Below are 17436 nucleotides of genomic sequence, written 5' to 3' on the forward strand. Positions count from 1 at the left end.
GATCATTTACGAACACAGTTTGACATCTTTATGTAAAAAATCCATAGAAAATAAACAAAGATAAATATATGAAGTATGGTTTTTGTTTTAAAAACTTAACAAACAAAAAACAAAACCCTGGTTTTCACATGCAGCATCACAAATGTTCTCCTGCTTTTGCTCTTCACATGGATTGTTTACTGGCATGCAACCAAAGCCCACTTAAACATGATTGGTCAGTACCCATTACTACTGACCACTCAATAAGTTCATTATAAACTGAACAAATGGTAAATGGTAAATGGCCTGTATTTATATAGCGCTTACTAGTCCCTAAGAACCCCAAAGCGCTTTACGTATCCAGTCATCCACCCATTCACACACACATTCACACACTGGTGATGGCAAGCTACATTGTAGCCACAGCCACCCTGGGGCGCACTGACAGAGGCGAGGCTGCCGGACACTGGCGCCACCGGGCCCTCTGACCACCATAAGAACAACAAACTACAACCATAAAGCTTTTAGAACTATTTTGATGTACACATAGCTGAATATGCAACAAAAGTATTTATACAGAGAGCCACCTTTTTTCTGAGCATTTCGTTATATTAGTGCTACTGAAGTCGGAGTGCCAGCACTGGGCCCCAGAAAGACTCCAATCCAGCTCACGGGATGGCTTTAGAAAAGTCATTAAGGAATAGATGACAGTCTCTGATTTTTCACCATCTACAATAGAAATGTCTATATTTTAAAATTGGTCCATATCGTTAAAAAAAATAATAATAATCATGCAAAAACATTATTTACTTAGTTTCATTAATACAAAACAGTTTTGGCTGTTACTTCTTCTGTAATTTTACACTTTTATTGGTCACAGTTTAGTCCCAAAGTGCTGTGCTGACAGATTTCTTCCATTTACTATACAAGGATTTATTTACCATGTAGAAAAACAGACATGCTGTTACCACGCATTGACTCCCTCAGTTAAATTCCTTAAAACACTGACAGAAAGGGGAGTTTCACTGGTCTTCACAATGTAAAATGACTTTGACATCCATGCTCTATAGTGTCTCTTTTAGCAGAGCATGAACAATGCCATGGAACTAGCAGCTTCCTTCAGTGTACTCTGTAGTCAAGCAGAACTGTTACGTGTTAACATCTTCCTCCAAGTTTGCTCCTATGCTGAGACCTCTTTACAAAAGTAAGAGTTCTCATGTGTGTGTGTCGGCTTACTTGACCGGTGCAGCTCATTGTGATTCTAGCTGTAGGGCTGTATTTTAAGGTCAGATGCTGAAGCACAGATTAAGAGGGAAAAACAGACAAACTTTACTCAAGGCTGAAAAACAATTCTAAACACTGCAAAAATTGTAACACAGTGTGAATTATGTGTAATAACGTGAACTACTCAACATGGCTTAACAAGTTACCACTCTGGTCATTTACTTCTTTCAGCCTGGTGATGTTGCAGTTCTGCATCTCATGCAGACATTCATTTTTCTGTTACAAAGGAAACAAGTCAGGAAGCTCTCAAATGCAGACACAGGTAGAACTTCACTGCTCATTCAAATGTCGTACTTCTCTTAATGAAAAGCGTGCATAAAAGCCAGTGGACTGAAAAGTCCTGCTGAAATCAGGAGAGGTAAGAGGAGAGAGAGAAGATGCATACTGCCCCTGAGGTTTTAGTCAGAACACACAATTCAGCATGATTCAGCCTCATTCAGCTCGTTGCCGTTATCCCCCTACAGCAAGACTTGGAGCGCGTATGTGTATTTGCCAGTGAGTGTACGTCTCTGGTTGGTTGTGCAAGCACACAGATGTGCACCCACACATGTGATGGTGTCAGTAATAAATGATCATGATTTCCAGTCCAGCCAGACAATCTATTAGCATGACACGTGGCTATATTTGTGAGTACATATGCACTCCGGGTGGATATTTACTCCAAAATGCGGTGAATTGCAAATTCGTTCTTAGCAAAGTAACTTTTCAGCAGGCTCTGATGCAAAATGAAATATTTCGCATATACATTGGCGCTGCCTGCAATAAGCTGTTTTAGGCCATAAAACTAATGTAGCAGTCACAGACATTGACTGCCCTCTAAAATGGAAATTCATAAGCCAAAATGGCACAGTGGGAATATCAAAATATGACACATCCTCTTCTTCTTCAGCCCTCCCACTTCTCACTGGCTTCTGCCACCTCCCCATCCCTACCCATATCTTCTCCTGGGTTTTCCATCTGTTGTGGAAGTTCTTCTGAAGGACATGTCAGCTCTTCCTGACACAGCTGACTAAGCAGAGAGACGGACAGACTGGACTGACACCTCTCTCATATGGTCCCGAGTGAATTCTATAACTGGCATAATCACTCACCAGTGTGGATGAAATCAGTATTAATATCTTAACAGATCCAAGGAAAATTGACTTTAAGTCTCATATAACAGAGTAAAATTGATTATATTCTATTATATTTTTACATTAAATAAAAATACGAACTACGAGACACCGAGAACATCTTAGTTTTTGTTTGGTTTAGATATGGTTCCCTGTGGTAAGTGCAAAAAAACATTCAAACATGTAGTCTCATGGGTATACACAAAGATGACATTTAATAATTTGCAAAATGAGGCAAATCAAGAGTGATGTAATGTAGTCAGCCTCCCGTAATAAACTTAAACTACAATCAAATTTAGTTTTTTAAATATGAAACCTCATTAGATGACAGATAAACCCTGAAGTTGTGCAACCACGACTGCTGCTGCTACTATTTTCACAGTGTTTTAACATCACAAACTGAAAACACTCTTACTTTATCTCTAGAAAACATCATGCATGATCAAACACACACACACACACAACTCTATTTCATTACCCAGAATGGCCCAATTGGGATGAGCTCTCCTGTTTCTACTGGGATCCTGAAGTTCCGTGGAGGAAGGGCTCCCTCTGCCCAGAGCAGGCTCTCTGCCCTGGGAAAACCTGCCCTGGGTGCCCCCCCTGCCCAGAGCCGAAGTGGCAGAGGTGCTCCAAGGTTCCCCACCCTCTGTAAGAGATGTGCTTCATTCAGGACCACCAATCAACATCCATCAGGGATCACAAAGGTCACAGGGAGGTCAAGATGATAAAAGGGAAGCTTACAGATCAAAGGGAAAAGGAGAACAAGAACCAGAAGTGAGCATTCACATCATTCAGGGTGTTTTCTAGGTAGGAAGAAGGAGCACAAAGGAGCCAGGCGTCTTGTGATGCTAGGTTTTACAAAAGGAAGAAGTCTAGGACAGCTTAGTGTGCTACAGAAGAGAATAAGGAAAGAGGAACTGTAGCCTGTCACATCACTGAGGGAGTATAGTTCTTATCTGCAGGCAACAGAAAGAAGAAGCTCTTTAATCAAGGTAATCACAGCTGGTCCAGATGCTGCTCTGTACCTGCTCAGAGGGATCGCAGCAAGCTCCACGACTGACATCTATGTGACTAAGGAACAATTGGCTGGTTTTTACCCATACTACCAATCGACAAAGTGCACAGTTGTGTTGGTGAGGATCACTCTTTGGCTAACTTATAAATGAAGAGGTGTACATAAAACCAAATGAAATCAAACAATCACACTAGCCTGACAATTAAACAAGTCAAGAAAGGAAGAATCTGACGCTGCCTGGAAAATTGGGGGCACGCAGTTATGGGTTTTTCGTTAGAGGAACGGTTGTGGATGAAACAAATGCAAATTTATGTATCAATGCCCTCATTTAACATCATGGAGAGCAAAGACTCAGACAGAACAAGAGCTCAGCTGGATGCTTGTCTGTGTGTGTATGGGTGCCAGCGGGTGCATGCATTCCCCAACATTTGTGTGCATGTGTGTGTGTGTGCGTGGGAGTGGGGGGTGCACTCTCAGTTCTTGGTTATGTGTGTCTGTTTAAGGCTGTGTTTGCTTTTCAGGGATGCTGCTGTTCTGTGATCAAAAGGAGAAGCACAAAGGGAGAAAGGAGAGAGAAAAGGGGCAAAGCTATTATTCTCCAAAGACAGCTGTTTGTTAGTTAGAGACACAGCTTTAATCAGACGCGCTGTGGCTGTTGACAAACACGATCACAGGGGGGAGAGTGTAAATTCCTTTTCCAATTGACCAATGGGGAAATGAAAATGTGTACAGAGCGTGGAAAGGAAATTTGTACTGCCGTGCTACTCTGAAGCAAAAAGTTTAGTAGAAATAGAGACTTTAGACTATTGAGAAAAGATATCACTACACTACAGGTTTCACAGCTAGCTGAGAAGATGTGCATGATCATCACAACCAGCTTACTACTAATAAGTTTAACTACTGCAAGATGCAAACAGAATAAGATGACAATGATACTCAGGATTTGAAAAACAAAAAAGTAGGACCGTGACTTTTAATGAGTTTGCAAATTAAACATCTCCAAATCAACTGTTGGACTGGTTTTGGAGAAAACACATACATACAGTGCAAATACTCAAGTAACACCAGTGGTTTTGTACAGTACAGTGTGATGCTGCCCTCCCTCAAAGATAAAAACAAAAAAAAGTCACCGCATAATTACTAAAATAATTCCTAAAAGCCATTCTTGGATTTAAACAAGTCCATAAGAGGTCAAACATTCCAAAGATTTCGAGCAATGGAAGCAGAATAACTTTACAAATCCACTCCTATAAAAGAATGAAATGGTATAGCTCATTGCAGTCCCATTTGCTTTGGGAGAGTATGAAATTCCATTAAGACACACCGACACAAGTGGAAGCCCTGACGGCTGGAGCCGAGGCGAGTTAATCCTGCGAGTTGACTGTGTGCAGCCGAGGGCTTAGAGCAGCAGCTTAACACAAGGCTGCAGCTTTGGCACACCTGCCAGTGGTCAGTCACGCCTCAGCCAGCTGAGCGAAACACAATGTGATTATAACACATCACTATTAACTACACTGTATTAAATCAATTTTATCCTGAACGATTTAAAACATTGTTTAAATGTATTTGAGTATGGTGAGTGACGCAATATTAAAGGTAGGAGCAGGCAACTCTGTGAGCGCTGATTTGGGGACACATTTAGGTTGAAATTGGCTTAAATTTTGGAAGAGTTTTAAAAGTATTTAAATGACTGAAAGTCAAAATAAGCCAGACTATAGACCATGAGAGGTATCTGACTCCTCTATGAAAAAGAATCTAGCTACACTCATTGAGCATTGGGTTGGGTAATTAATCACATTTGTAAAAATGAATAATTTTTGCATTTATTTTGTTAAAGAGTCTGCGTTTCATAATGAAGAGCACAGCGTTCCTTTACAACAGCGGGCTCTGTAAACTTACTAATTCTTTAGTTCAAGAGCCAAATTGGGACAGAGAAGACCAAGTCTTCCACTACGGATACACAAATACCCAAGTGAAATTTGAAAAGTGGAGAACTTTTCTAAATCTTTAGGCATGTAGTATTAGGTTCAGAGAAATATATGCAATTTACACTTCCAGCAAGCAACATCTGCTCAAGTTTATTTTAACGTGTACTGTTATACGAGGCTAAAAAGGGTGTTCACGCTGCATAAAAGAGTCTTTCAACCCCCCCGCCCCACGCAACTCTTTCTTGAAAACTGATCTTTCCCAACTTGTGCAGTTTAAGCTATATTTTTGCAGTGCAATTTTTGCTTGCGAGTCTTTCTTGACTGGATGTGCACACATAGCCGTGTATAACAATCAGCGTAGGTGTCTGCTGCTGTGTATGTGAAAAGTTAATTGTCCATTTTTGCATGCAGTATAAAGCAGCAGCGGGAGGCAGACCTGGCACATGCTCCCACCCACTGATTTGAGCTGTCAACCACGTTTATTAACTATGATGAATCACCCCTCCACTTCACATCCAATCAAAGACCTCTCAGAGGGACTCAAATCTGGTCACCTTTAACTAAATGATTTTCTTGGCCCATGGTGCGGCAGCCAGCGATTGGACTGGCAACCTGATGATATGGCTGCTGTTAGAATTATTCTGCCAATAGCCCACAGCTGGATCAGTCATTTTTGAAACAGTGTGGTGAATTAAGTGGCCAGCTGACATGCCGCTGCACGGTTAGGAAAAAATTTAAAAAGCTTGCTTGGCATGTTAAAGCAAAAAATAAAGAGCTCTACATACTTGGAATATAAAGGTGTTCTCTTGACCTTCCCTTGAGGATTAAATCTGTACTGGGTTTCATCTCTGCTGCATAATATAGTACATTTTACAATATGAGCTGACAGGTACCACTGAATCAGAATAATCTTTCTTCCACAATGTAGAGGGAATTTCCATCAGTCTTGCTTTTTCTCCCAAACCTCCCGAAATCCATCTATTTTTAACTAAACATGTATTTGCACATGTTATACTAAAAATGTCAGCAGCACAGGGAAGAGACAAGGTCAATGAAAACACAAACCCCCAACTGACCAAGTCCTTCTCCCAGATCAGAAAAGTAGACCTTGGCGTAGAACTGTACACCTTGAACGTCGCTGAAGGATAAAACCTTTGATCCGGGCCTGAACGGAAGAGCTGGGGCAGCAAAGACAGAGGGAACTGCACAAAAGGAGAGCGATCAATAGATTCTTGTAGACACGGCCTCAAGTTTCCAATCCAACACAATGCTGTATTGATTAGATTTCAAGGAACAGGGATCAGAATGTCAGCAGTGGATTTGGGAGTCTTTAAAAAAACTACTGCGCAGAGGATGGAACAATAGTATATAATGAGGCACTTGCTTATGCACTGCAAACTAATAACATACTAGACCTGCAAGATAGTAGCACAAGAAGATGCACCAGAAACATGCCATGTCGGTGTAATACAGAGGGTTTTAAAAAGTACCAAGGACAGCAAAGGTCTTCCACTACATGCATCAGAGAACCAAACAAGGGAAGTTATTTTCTGCAAATATTAGAAGCACTGGATAGCCACTGTGCAGAGAAAGAGGAAACCATCATCATCTCAAAGCAAACAAACAGAAACTGCAAGGTAATTGGAGTAACTGTGGTCTAAAGACAAATACTGTCTAAAAAGTTATTATAAATATATGCTGAAATGTTATCATTGAGTATCTCACTAATAACTTGTTCTAAGCCTTCCCATTAATCCCCATGTCATGCTGAGGTAAATGGCTAAAATAATTAGTAGTAGAGATGACACGATATGACTTTCTTATGTCCGATGCCGATACCGATATCATAAATTTGGATATTGGCTAATACCGATATGAATCCGATATAGTGTGTTTTTTAATGCTGGAATGCTTTACAAACATTCAGAGATGAACTTACACACTTGCTTTACTTCTCTCTTGGATTGGTAGTGAGCCTCCAAATACTCAACCAGACCGCTGACAGGTCTCGCACACCACAGCCGCTCTATCACGTGAGCACACTGCTCCGACGTGCTACGGTTATGAGCCAAGTTACGCCATGTCACAAGTTTTGTGAGGTGCTTTTTTGATATTTAATGGATCGGATTACATTTTTTTATTTCTCTCCGATATCCAATCCAGTAATTTAGGTCAGTATCAGACCGATACCGATACGTAATATCGGATTGGTCCATCTCTAATTAGAAGCATAATAACACCTTACACTTTTAGACCAAAAGAACACCTCATTGTATTTTAGAGATAAATGTAAATACAGCACTGATAATACATCTAAACTGAAATAAAGCTACACTTTAGTTGTTTTCAAGACATGCTAGCTTTGCTAGGATTCTGCTAAGGCATGCTGATTGGTCTTTAAGCATTTATAAAATGTACTTTCCTCATTGCACCCATTTAAAAACAGTAATTAGACAGAAACACTGCAGTTAAACTAAACCAGAAACTTAAATGTGTGTTTAATAAGCATCTGGTTGTGGTAACTGAAGACAGCTGCTATGAGGAGGATGCCCGAAAACAAAATGGCAGATGTTGTAAAGTGGTGTTGCTATGACATTGTATCCATAAAATATCTTGACCGTTTCAATCCAAAAGCATGATGGACACTGCTGAAAAAAAAAAAAAAAAAAGAAAAGAAAATGTTAATGCTATTAAATTTACATTTGGGGGGCTGCAATTCCATTGGGCCCTCTTCACTCTGGGATATGACAAAGTGCACCGTACTAAACATCAAATCCGTAGAGCACGCTATTATCTGACACTAACTGGTACTAAAAAATTATTATTGCTTAGAAGCTCACTTGTAACATTAGTGATATAGTGTCGTATTTGCTACCACCAACAGACACACAACTTCAAACTTGAAGTCAGGCAGGCGCACAGGCCCTCCTCATTAATAGCTGAAGCAGTCGACTTTCATGTCACTAAACAAACCGTCAGGAGGAATTTTGAGACTTCAGTAGAGCTCTCTTATTTGAACAACACTGAAGTTTGAACATTTATCAAAAATGTTAATCTAGCCATTAGCTGCTTAATTATTAGCAATTACCACACAGACACAAAGCCAGCCTCAGGGAGTCGCAAGCTAGCATAATTCATAGTGGCAGCACCAAGTTAAAACATGTGGATCTGTTCCCTGGGGAATAGGAGCAGCTAAAAGTACCTTTATCTGCTAGCCACATTAGCTGTACTAACACAAATAATAATGGCCTTCCTATCTATAATAGTTGGTGTTAATTTAACAGGATAGCACAATTATTTGTGTCTTAAACATGTTAAGTTTTATTTAAACCCAATAACTTTTGTTAACCCTGGCTTTAGGCCTTGTATTTTTTAGGCTAACCCTCAAACCAGCTCCTGGTGAATCCAATACATCTCCTGGTGTTTGTTCAATACAATGCCTATGAGCATAATCTAGCCAGCAGTTACATATTTCTAAATGTAACTGAAAACAATTTAATCAAATAAATTTGCTGCAAAGGTAGGGCAACCCCCTTTCTAGGAAGCCTGAATGATAACAGCTCCAGGCATGTGAGTCATTCTAGCTTACAAAGTAAAAGTCATTTTCTGGGAAATGATGGAAAAGGTTTTTAGGAATGCTGATGAGGTCAGAAGTGCATGACTGTGATACCTAAACTAAAGCAGGAAACTCATGACTTCATCAGCTGCTCTGTGTGTTCCTAGAAAAACACATGACCGCTCTTTCTCTTAGCTGGCATGAGGACTGAATAGTGATGGACAGATGTTTCTTTATGTCATGAATCTTTACGCAGTCTCTCAACATGTGTAATTCCTTGGCCTTGTTTTTCTTGTGAAACACATCAGCTATGGAAGGCTTCTTTGGACATTTTGTAATAATTTAAGGCTGTCTTAAGGGATTTTGGACATTTAACAGTTATAACTGCTCAAGGTAGCAACCTATTTTACCTGTGTCTGCACTATAGAAACTGGGTAGTCGTTGGGTCTCTGCTGTTAGGATCTTGTTAGCTCATACTACTTTCTTAGCATTAAAGGAGCATTGAGTGGCATAGCTGTAGTTGGGCCAGGTAGTGCACACTGATCGGCAAACACTGCAGCACCAAAAGCAATGAAAGCAAATGAGTACAAAATACAGCAAAGGTGTACTTCTAATCACTAGCTGACTATAAAAGCACTTAAGCATTTTTATTATGAGTGTGGATGCAAAAGAAATAAGGCTTGGAAGGTATGTTGTTTCTAGGGAAGTTCTGAAACTGATCTGAAAAGAGTCTAAAGGGACCTTTATGTGGTCTGGCCACTAGTACGCCATCTTTTTTAATAACATCAGAAAACCAGTTACAACCAGTGTGTTGGAATGGTCCATCACTAAAAAAAAAAAAAAAAAAAGAAGTGATAAAGTCCTTTAAAGGAAACTGTTATGTCCAGAGAAACTCCCAGCTGTAAGTCTATTTGACTGAATAAGCATGAAGCAGGAGGAAAAAAAATGAGTAAATGCGCTCAGTCAACTAAGAAATAAAAAAATCAAGTTAAGAGGCAGGATCCTCTCTCATTCGCTCTCTCAAAAAGATTCGGCACAATAAATGATGTTTCTACCTCCCTTAACTCCTCTGCATTTCCTCCCTAAGTTTCTCTTACTCTCTTAAACACACACACACAGATGCAGGCGTACACACAAACACAAGCAGGGAAAGAGATAGCGATAGGCACTCTTATCTCTAAACATTGGCAGCTCATAATGAGAGTGACTTCCTCTGTAGCCAGTGGTTGAGTGGTGCTGACAGCTTCTCAGCACTGTGTGTCAGCACGGGGGGATTTGAAGCGCTGCCTTAGCTTGACAGCCAGGCCACGCACTTACAGATGTTTTCACACTCACAACACACACATATGCGCAGACGTCGCAGCGACTACGCTTCAAGGTTGACTTCTGTGGGGAGGAGGACAAGATCTGTTTGAAGTCTTGACACATGGAAGAGACACAATATTGAGCTTTGGTGTATTGGGGCTTATGAGTGGTGAGTGGGTGATATACAGAGAGCTGCTGTAGCAGCCAACTGAGAGGAGGACTGAGCTTAAGGAGAGAGTTTAAGCCAAGCAGACATCAATACACGGCGACAGGGAATAAATTCATTACAAGCCAGAGACCACACTTTCTGATTACTGCAGAGCCGCCTGTAGAAAATTTGGAACATGCACAGGTTGGAGATAAATACCTTCAACACCTCGGGTGAATTTAAGCAACACTTCTCGATGCCCTTGACATTTAAGTATAGGAAAACACACAGAGAAAGGTTTAAAGAATGTAAACATTCTGTCATGCTATACTGAATTTATTAAAAAGTGCGCTGTTTATTTTAAACTTTTGAAGCAGTGGTTTAAGATAAGTGCTGCCAAGCTGAACACTATATTATCACCTCAGAACTGTCAACTGTGAAAGGTCAGTCTCCAGGCCAACGTGACAACGATAGTTGTGTAAACTCATCTTTATTCATAGGTTTCACGTCCTGGAATCTATGACGCTCTTATCCGTTTTCCACCGCTGCCACCCTATCATTTAAGCAGTGCAAGTTGTTTTTACATTAAGTCACCTTTGGCTGCTGGCCTGACAGTCGATTAAGGTCCGTGTCACTTTCTGCCCAGTGCAATGTTTCTCTCACCTCTCATCATGCCGGTGTTATATGATAATTGTCTCACACAATAATAACAGTCTTATCGGCAAACAGAGGGATCACGCGGTTTAACCTTTGTGGCGTCACGTCAAAATATATACATCTGTTTTTAGATAGGAAACAAATAGTGAAGTTCATGGGGAGACCTGGGAATTTAATATGCACCAATCAACCACAAAATGTATACAATTTAATATTTTGTGGTTCCTCCATTATGCTTACGAGGCCTCTAAAGGTGTTCTGTCATTACAGCCATCCAGACATTAGGCAGATCTTCTAAGTCCTCGCACCTGCTGGGCGAGGCTTTCATGGACAAGACTTGCTCAGTTTTGCCAGGTGTCACTGCCTCCCTGACTGCCAGTCCAAGTGGACACCTGACACCTCAGTCTCTTCGTGCTGCTGTGTAAATAGAAGAGACGTAAGTAGACAATAGCTGCCAGCGGTGCCAGCCAGCCTCTCCTGGTACTGCCCCCTGAACCCTATGCTCCATCCCTCCCCTGCAGCAAAGACAAAACTACACCCTGCCACTACAATTATTCATATTTTTTGAATAATATATAATATAAAACGTTTTTTTAAGTTCTTTCTCTCATGTTTTATTATCTGACTCGCTAGCAGCTTATTGTTGTGGCAATTGCCTGTATCAGCTACATTCCAGCAGTCCAGCTGAATCCAACTTGACAATGTTGGACTGCAGCTGCTGGTCGTAGTCCTTCTGCTGTCCTGGAAAGCTGCTGTGTGCTGGAGGCGACTCTAACCAGAACCTGAAGCAGATGGAGGACTGGCTCATGCCGAACCAACTCCACAAAGCAAAAGAACGACTACCGCCATCAGCTACACATCACAATAGTAGTTTTCGTGTCCATTGCAAGGAAAAAATGCTGCGGAAAATGTTAATCAGCTATTAATCTGCCACAGTGAAGTAGATAATTAAAATATTTGCAGATAACAAACTGATAGACAAAGCTGATTGATTTAAGACTGTTTCCTTTCCTTAGAAATGCATGCACAAATACAAGTGTTTGTATCCTCCAGCACATATCTAAATCTGTGAGAAAAACATCATGGTAAATGGCCTGCATTTGTATAGCGCTTTTCTAGTCCATAGGACCCCAAAGCGCTTTACACTACATTCAGTCATTCACACACTGGCGATAGCAAGCTACATTGTAGCCACAGCTGCCCTGGGGCGCACTGACAGAGGCAAGGCTGCCGGACACTGGCGCCACCGGGCCCTCTGACCACCACCAGTAGGCAAACATGGGGTTAGTATCTTGCCCAAGGATATTTGGCATGCAGCCAGGAGGCAGCCTGGGATCGAACCACCGACCTTCTGATTAGTGGCTGACCTGCTCTGCCACCTGAGCTACAGCCATATTTAGATCAAGGGGATTTGAATGTAAACATCAACACTCTGAACTCTTTCTCATGTTCTCTACCCATTTCTGAATTGCCATCTGGAAATGCCGCTGGCTTGAAATGATGCATGTAGTCAACAGCAATGTTATGGTATGTTTCAAAGCTACATTCACATGAATGCAAGGACCCAGGTTATTGCCCAGCGTTGCCCATATTATTGTGGCTCTGATGACTTGCTGCTTTTGGGTTTTTTTTTTTGTAATTCTCAGCATTCAGTCTCTTCGTTAAAAGACACACAGGAACAGTAGCAAGTTCATGTGTCCATTGCAGGACCTAAAAATCCCTCAATGATACTGTAGCTTCTATAGTAGCTCTACTATCCAATCAAACTGCACAGATGAGCTGCTGACCGTCTTGTTGGTCCATCAATTCTCCACCCTTTTCTAATGTTTTGTAAGTACTAACCACTGTGTACAAGAAACACTCAACAAGACCTGCCATCTTAGATATCTGACGCAGCTGTCCAGCCTGCATGACATGGACCATGTCAACTTCGACTTCAACATCTGACTGTTTACTTCTTGCCTTATGCTTTATAACGCATCCCTTGGAAGGTACCATTTTAACAAAATAATGAATGTTATTGGCCTGTCCGGCTTTATTGTTGCGACTGATTAGTGCATTTACAGAATGAAATTGTCAGATAACAAGATAATGTGGAAGGCACAAGAAACAGAAGGAGCCACTGAAGAGGAAAAAAGAGAAGCGCCCATGGAAACATGAAAGGTACCTGTAGCAGCAATTGTTCATGAAGATAATAATAAGAACATACCCAGGCTGTGTATTCATCCATTTCCTGGCCACTTTGATTTTCCAGCACCCCGGGCCAAATGGCGTGGCAGTAATTCCAAGTTCACTTGAATCTCAGAATAATATGCTGTGTTTCTGTGTTGCTCTCTCCTGCATGGATCACTGACTCATAAACATGGGCAAGTGGTGAAGAAAAAGGCAGCTATTTCATGTAAAGTCTGCTCTCTGCTTCCTCTAGGCTTAAACGGACTCATGCCGTGTGATAGAAAATTGCTTTTTTCCCCCCCTCCTCTCAACGCGACGTCTACCTTTTTTGTTTACCGATTTCCAAAGCCTGTCACTGCAGTTCAAAGAAAGGTTACACATTAAACTGAATCGAGTATGTATACGTTCGATGAAAAGATAACACATGCAAGACATATCGATGAAAGTATCTGCATCGTCTATATATATCAAATGAAAACAAGATTTTTAAAATAAGCGGTGGTCTCTGCAGTTTCACAGATAGCAGAAAACATGTAAGCACTTTAATGAAGTAAAAGACCAAGTGAATCAGACAGAGTTGCTAAAGAGAGATGGGCAGAAAGGGCTAAAGCAACTGAAAACTTTGATATTTTAAAGAGGAAGGAAACTGATTAGTGCAATTGACGGCCTAATTTAAAGACGGGTCTGCTCTATCCTCACACACTTAAGCCTTGTTTCCTTCCACCACGCACAGTGGTTAAATAGTTAAGCACCAGTTTTAAATATTTCATGTGCAGAGATCACATTTAAAAGTTCCAGACTTAAAGCTGTCATCACTTTGATACAAAAACAAGCATTTAATGGAGCTGCCAACCTACAGGAAGATATGGTAGTGTTGCCAGTCCACAAATGACCTCTAGCAACTTCCAGACAGCAAAGAGACATTAATCTGCATATATGAGAGACTACAAAAACAGACAAGAAGGCATTTACTCTTCATTGCTTTTGAGGTCTACTGGAGAATTTCAGTAGGGTCTTTTTCACCCCAATATTTTATCTTTTTTTTTTCCTCAAAAGCTAAACACCAGTGAACACAGCAACAGTAGGTGCTCATCTTTTTGTACCTCACACTTGATTGTCAGTCACTAGACTGACAAGAAGTAAAAGGACTTCTCAGGTAAAGATCTGAGCTAAAATCTCCTAGAAGCACTGTGCATGTAGTATTATTTCATTATTTTGAGAGTACTATCATGTCAATAATATATGTTGGGTGATTTAAATATTTTTAAATGTTTAAAAGCCACTAACAGAGATTTGCAGTTACTAACGATTGAGTGAAGCCATGAGGAGGAAAGTGCAATGGTGTTGTGATAAACAGCTTCATGCTCTCTGCTTAAAATTCCTGTTAAGCTTTCTTTAATGTTTTTCTCAAAGTCAGTGCACATATACTGTACATTTCTGTTGCATAAACTGTGCATCTGCATGGCTAAGACAACACTCTACGCGTCTGTCTGATAAAATCAGACTGAGGTTTATGGGAGTGTCACTAGGAACAGGTGTTCAAGGGTGGTGCAGTGTGTGTTTGAGCATCTGTGCATCTGTGCACTGTATGTATGGGTGTCACTAGAGATTAGTGGCTTAGGTCAGAGACACGGGGTCGATTATGGAATTACAGGATCATCGGGGCTGCCTATTGTTCCTATAGCCTGGGATCACTGCCACGCTGCCTCACTGAGACAAACACGAAGCACATGAACAAGAAGAGAGCCTCCAGAAGCGGAGGGCTCATCACAGATCAGTAACTCGAATCATCTGTACATTACAAACAGATGTCTCAGAACCTGAGTGCATTCTGCAAGAATAGTTTTCTTTTATTCAGTAATTTGTCTCACAAATGAGTAGAAAAGCAGTCCCTAACATTTCGGGATGCAATTGACAGTGTGCAAGAGAAAGAAAATGTGTTCAGTAAGAACTTGAAGGTGATACAAGTCACCAAAGAAACCTGTGGAAAGACGATGAGAAATGCATGCTGGGTATTGTGCCGAACCATAATATGCTTCTTTAGAAAGTTCTGGCAGAACGGGATCAAAAATTGCATAATTTTAAAAAATGACAATCCCCGAAGAATGCTGTTCATATAGTTCTCCTCTCAAAGTCTGTATTTTTTTTTTTAGCTTTTTTTGTATCCATTAATATTCTTTGCTCAATTCAATGTGCCACACTGTAGAAGTGAAATATAAAAGGCTGTCTGAGTGATCAAAAACAAGCACTAATCATTTCTGCCTCGATCCTTCTCCTGTCACCTTGCCCTTTAATTTCCTGCAGAAAGCGCACAAGAGGCAGAGTGAGCGCAGGCTTTCTGTTTCTGTGCTCCCTGTCCTCTTAGCCTTATCCTGCTACTCACTGATTAACCCTTACTCTGCAGCCTTCTTCTCTCACCCGTTCTTCTACACTTTGAATCTCCTCTAATGATAAGAGGCTATTCTCATTCTAGCGATAACTTCCTGCATTATCCATCTTTCCCATGCTCATCACCACTGCACATTCACTCGCCATAGAAAGAAGTCATGCTCACCATAACTGCGGCTTAATGACAGACTCGGGCTGATCGGATATTAGAGTAAGAGATATATGTGGACATAAAGAGGTATCTGGACAAGCACGGTTAAAACTCGTCAATTAATCCGGTGCTTCCCAACCAACTGCTCGGGACCTCCCAAGGGGGTCCTATGATAAATTGAAAGAGGGTCGTGGGAGCATTGAGGAAATTAAAAACTAAAGATTTATTAACATTATTCAAACTTTTCTTTTCTTTCCTCTCTTGAGCTTATGAAAATCTGTCAAGTCCAAACAATTGTGATGATAAAAGTAATTCACCTCAAAGCTTGACAGGAGGGGGTCACATTAAGACATTGTTTCATTTGAGGAGAGATGTGATGTGAACTATTAAATTATGCCACAGCAATTTTGCATTTTTCACATTTCTGATCTTTCACTAAAACAAAAGTAAATACAAACTTGTCAGCCTAAAATCATCACAAGAATGAGACCATAAACCTGTCTGTTCTCGCCCCGGGAAACCACAGCTTTGACTGTCTAGAAGTGGCACCTGCCTGTGAAGTGAACTCTGATACCGTGCCGCATGTGTTTCAGCACCGATGGCCTTTTTCAGACTGGCTGGCATACTAAAAACCACAAACATATGGCGTTTCTCCTTTGAATGTACTTCCTTTTTTTTTTTTTTTTATAAATAGAGAGTAGGAATAGAAATGATTGAGCTTTACACAAACACTGGCTTTCCATCCAGTATTGCTAAAGAAGATAATTGGTCATGAAGTCGATAACCCAGTCTAAGATTTGGCTTATCTGCATCTTGCCACCCACATTATGATCTCACCCGGCTGGGAGAAAAGCACTGGTTTAGGGCGAATCAGCCTATTGTGAGATTTCACAAAAAAATAAAAAAATAAACCACACACAGATGACAGAGGAAACAGAAGAGCCACCTCTCTTTCAAAAGGGGTCACAATATCAGCCTTGTTCTTTGGAAATGTGGAGGCAGAGCATGTCTGTTTGATTCGTCATGGCGCTGATCACCTGCAGAGTAATAATAACAATGTAAGCAGCAACATGATTGCGCCACATACATACGTCAGCCTGTCTAATATCCACAACAGTCTCAACTGTGGGACCACAGAGAGCCTGAGTGGCTGCAAAGAAGGGAATAACATCGCCATCTAGAGGCTCGAGTCAGCATCTTTCCCACACACAGCTCTGAACAGAAAAAAAAAATGCTTGTCATGCTGTTCCAAGTTTCTCACAGAACTACTCACACACTTCTCAACAAGTGGATTCAAACAGCCGCAACAGGAAGCTGCCCACAAAACCGCAGTAAAATACACCTCAAACAGCAGAGAGGCCCTTCAGCATCGAAAGATTTACCCAGTGCTCAATGAGACTCAGAACTATAGCTCCCCATGCAAGGTCACTTCCAGCCAGCATGCAATATTGCTGGGGTGAGAACAGGGGGAGAGAAAGACTGATAGCAGAGATGATGAGGGAGGATAAATACTTGACACACAGATAACCTTCGACGAGAGCATGCACAGCTTGGAGCTTATCTCAACTGAGACAGGTGACAGTGAAACAATGGCAAAATAAATGGCCAGAGATGGAGGAAAAGCCTCCACGGGCGGAGAATTTTTAAATATTCTTACCTATGATGGGAGCCAGACGGAAAATATCAGACAGACGGCTGTTCACGGGTTCATATGGAGAGTCTTCTAAGAAATCATTAC

The 17436-nt window shown here is 41.1% G+C and overlaps 1 protein-coding gene across 1 annotated transcript in view; it reads right to left on the reverse strand.

Annotated features, from left to right (window-relative positions):
• Positions 1 to 17436, reverse strand: part of gfra1a (gdnf family receptor alpha 1a) — a gene marked incomplete at its 5' end in the record, with an annotated part of 96416 nt that extends 78980 nt beyond the window's left edge. Inside the window, 2 exon segments of the mRNA XM_014337854.1 lie at positions 2854 to 3024; positions 17356 to 17436. Coding sequence (XP_014193340.1) covers positions 2854 to 3024; positions 17356 to 17436 — 252 coding nt within the window.

Source organism: Haplochromis burtoni, unplaced genomic scaffold (genome assembly GCF_018398535.1).
Source record: "Haplochromis burtoni strain Fernald_Lab_line unplaced genomic scaffold, NCSU_Asbu1 Contig_106, whole genome shotgun sequence".
Taxonomy (NCBI): Eukaryota; Metazoa; Chordata; class Actinopteri; order Cichliformes; family Cichlidae; genus Haplochromis; species Haplochromis burtoni.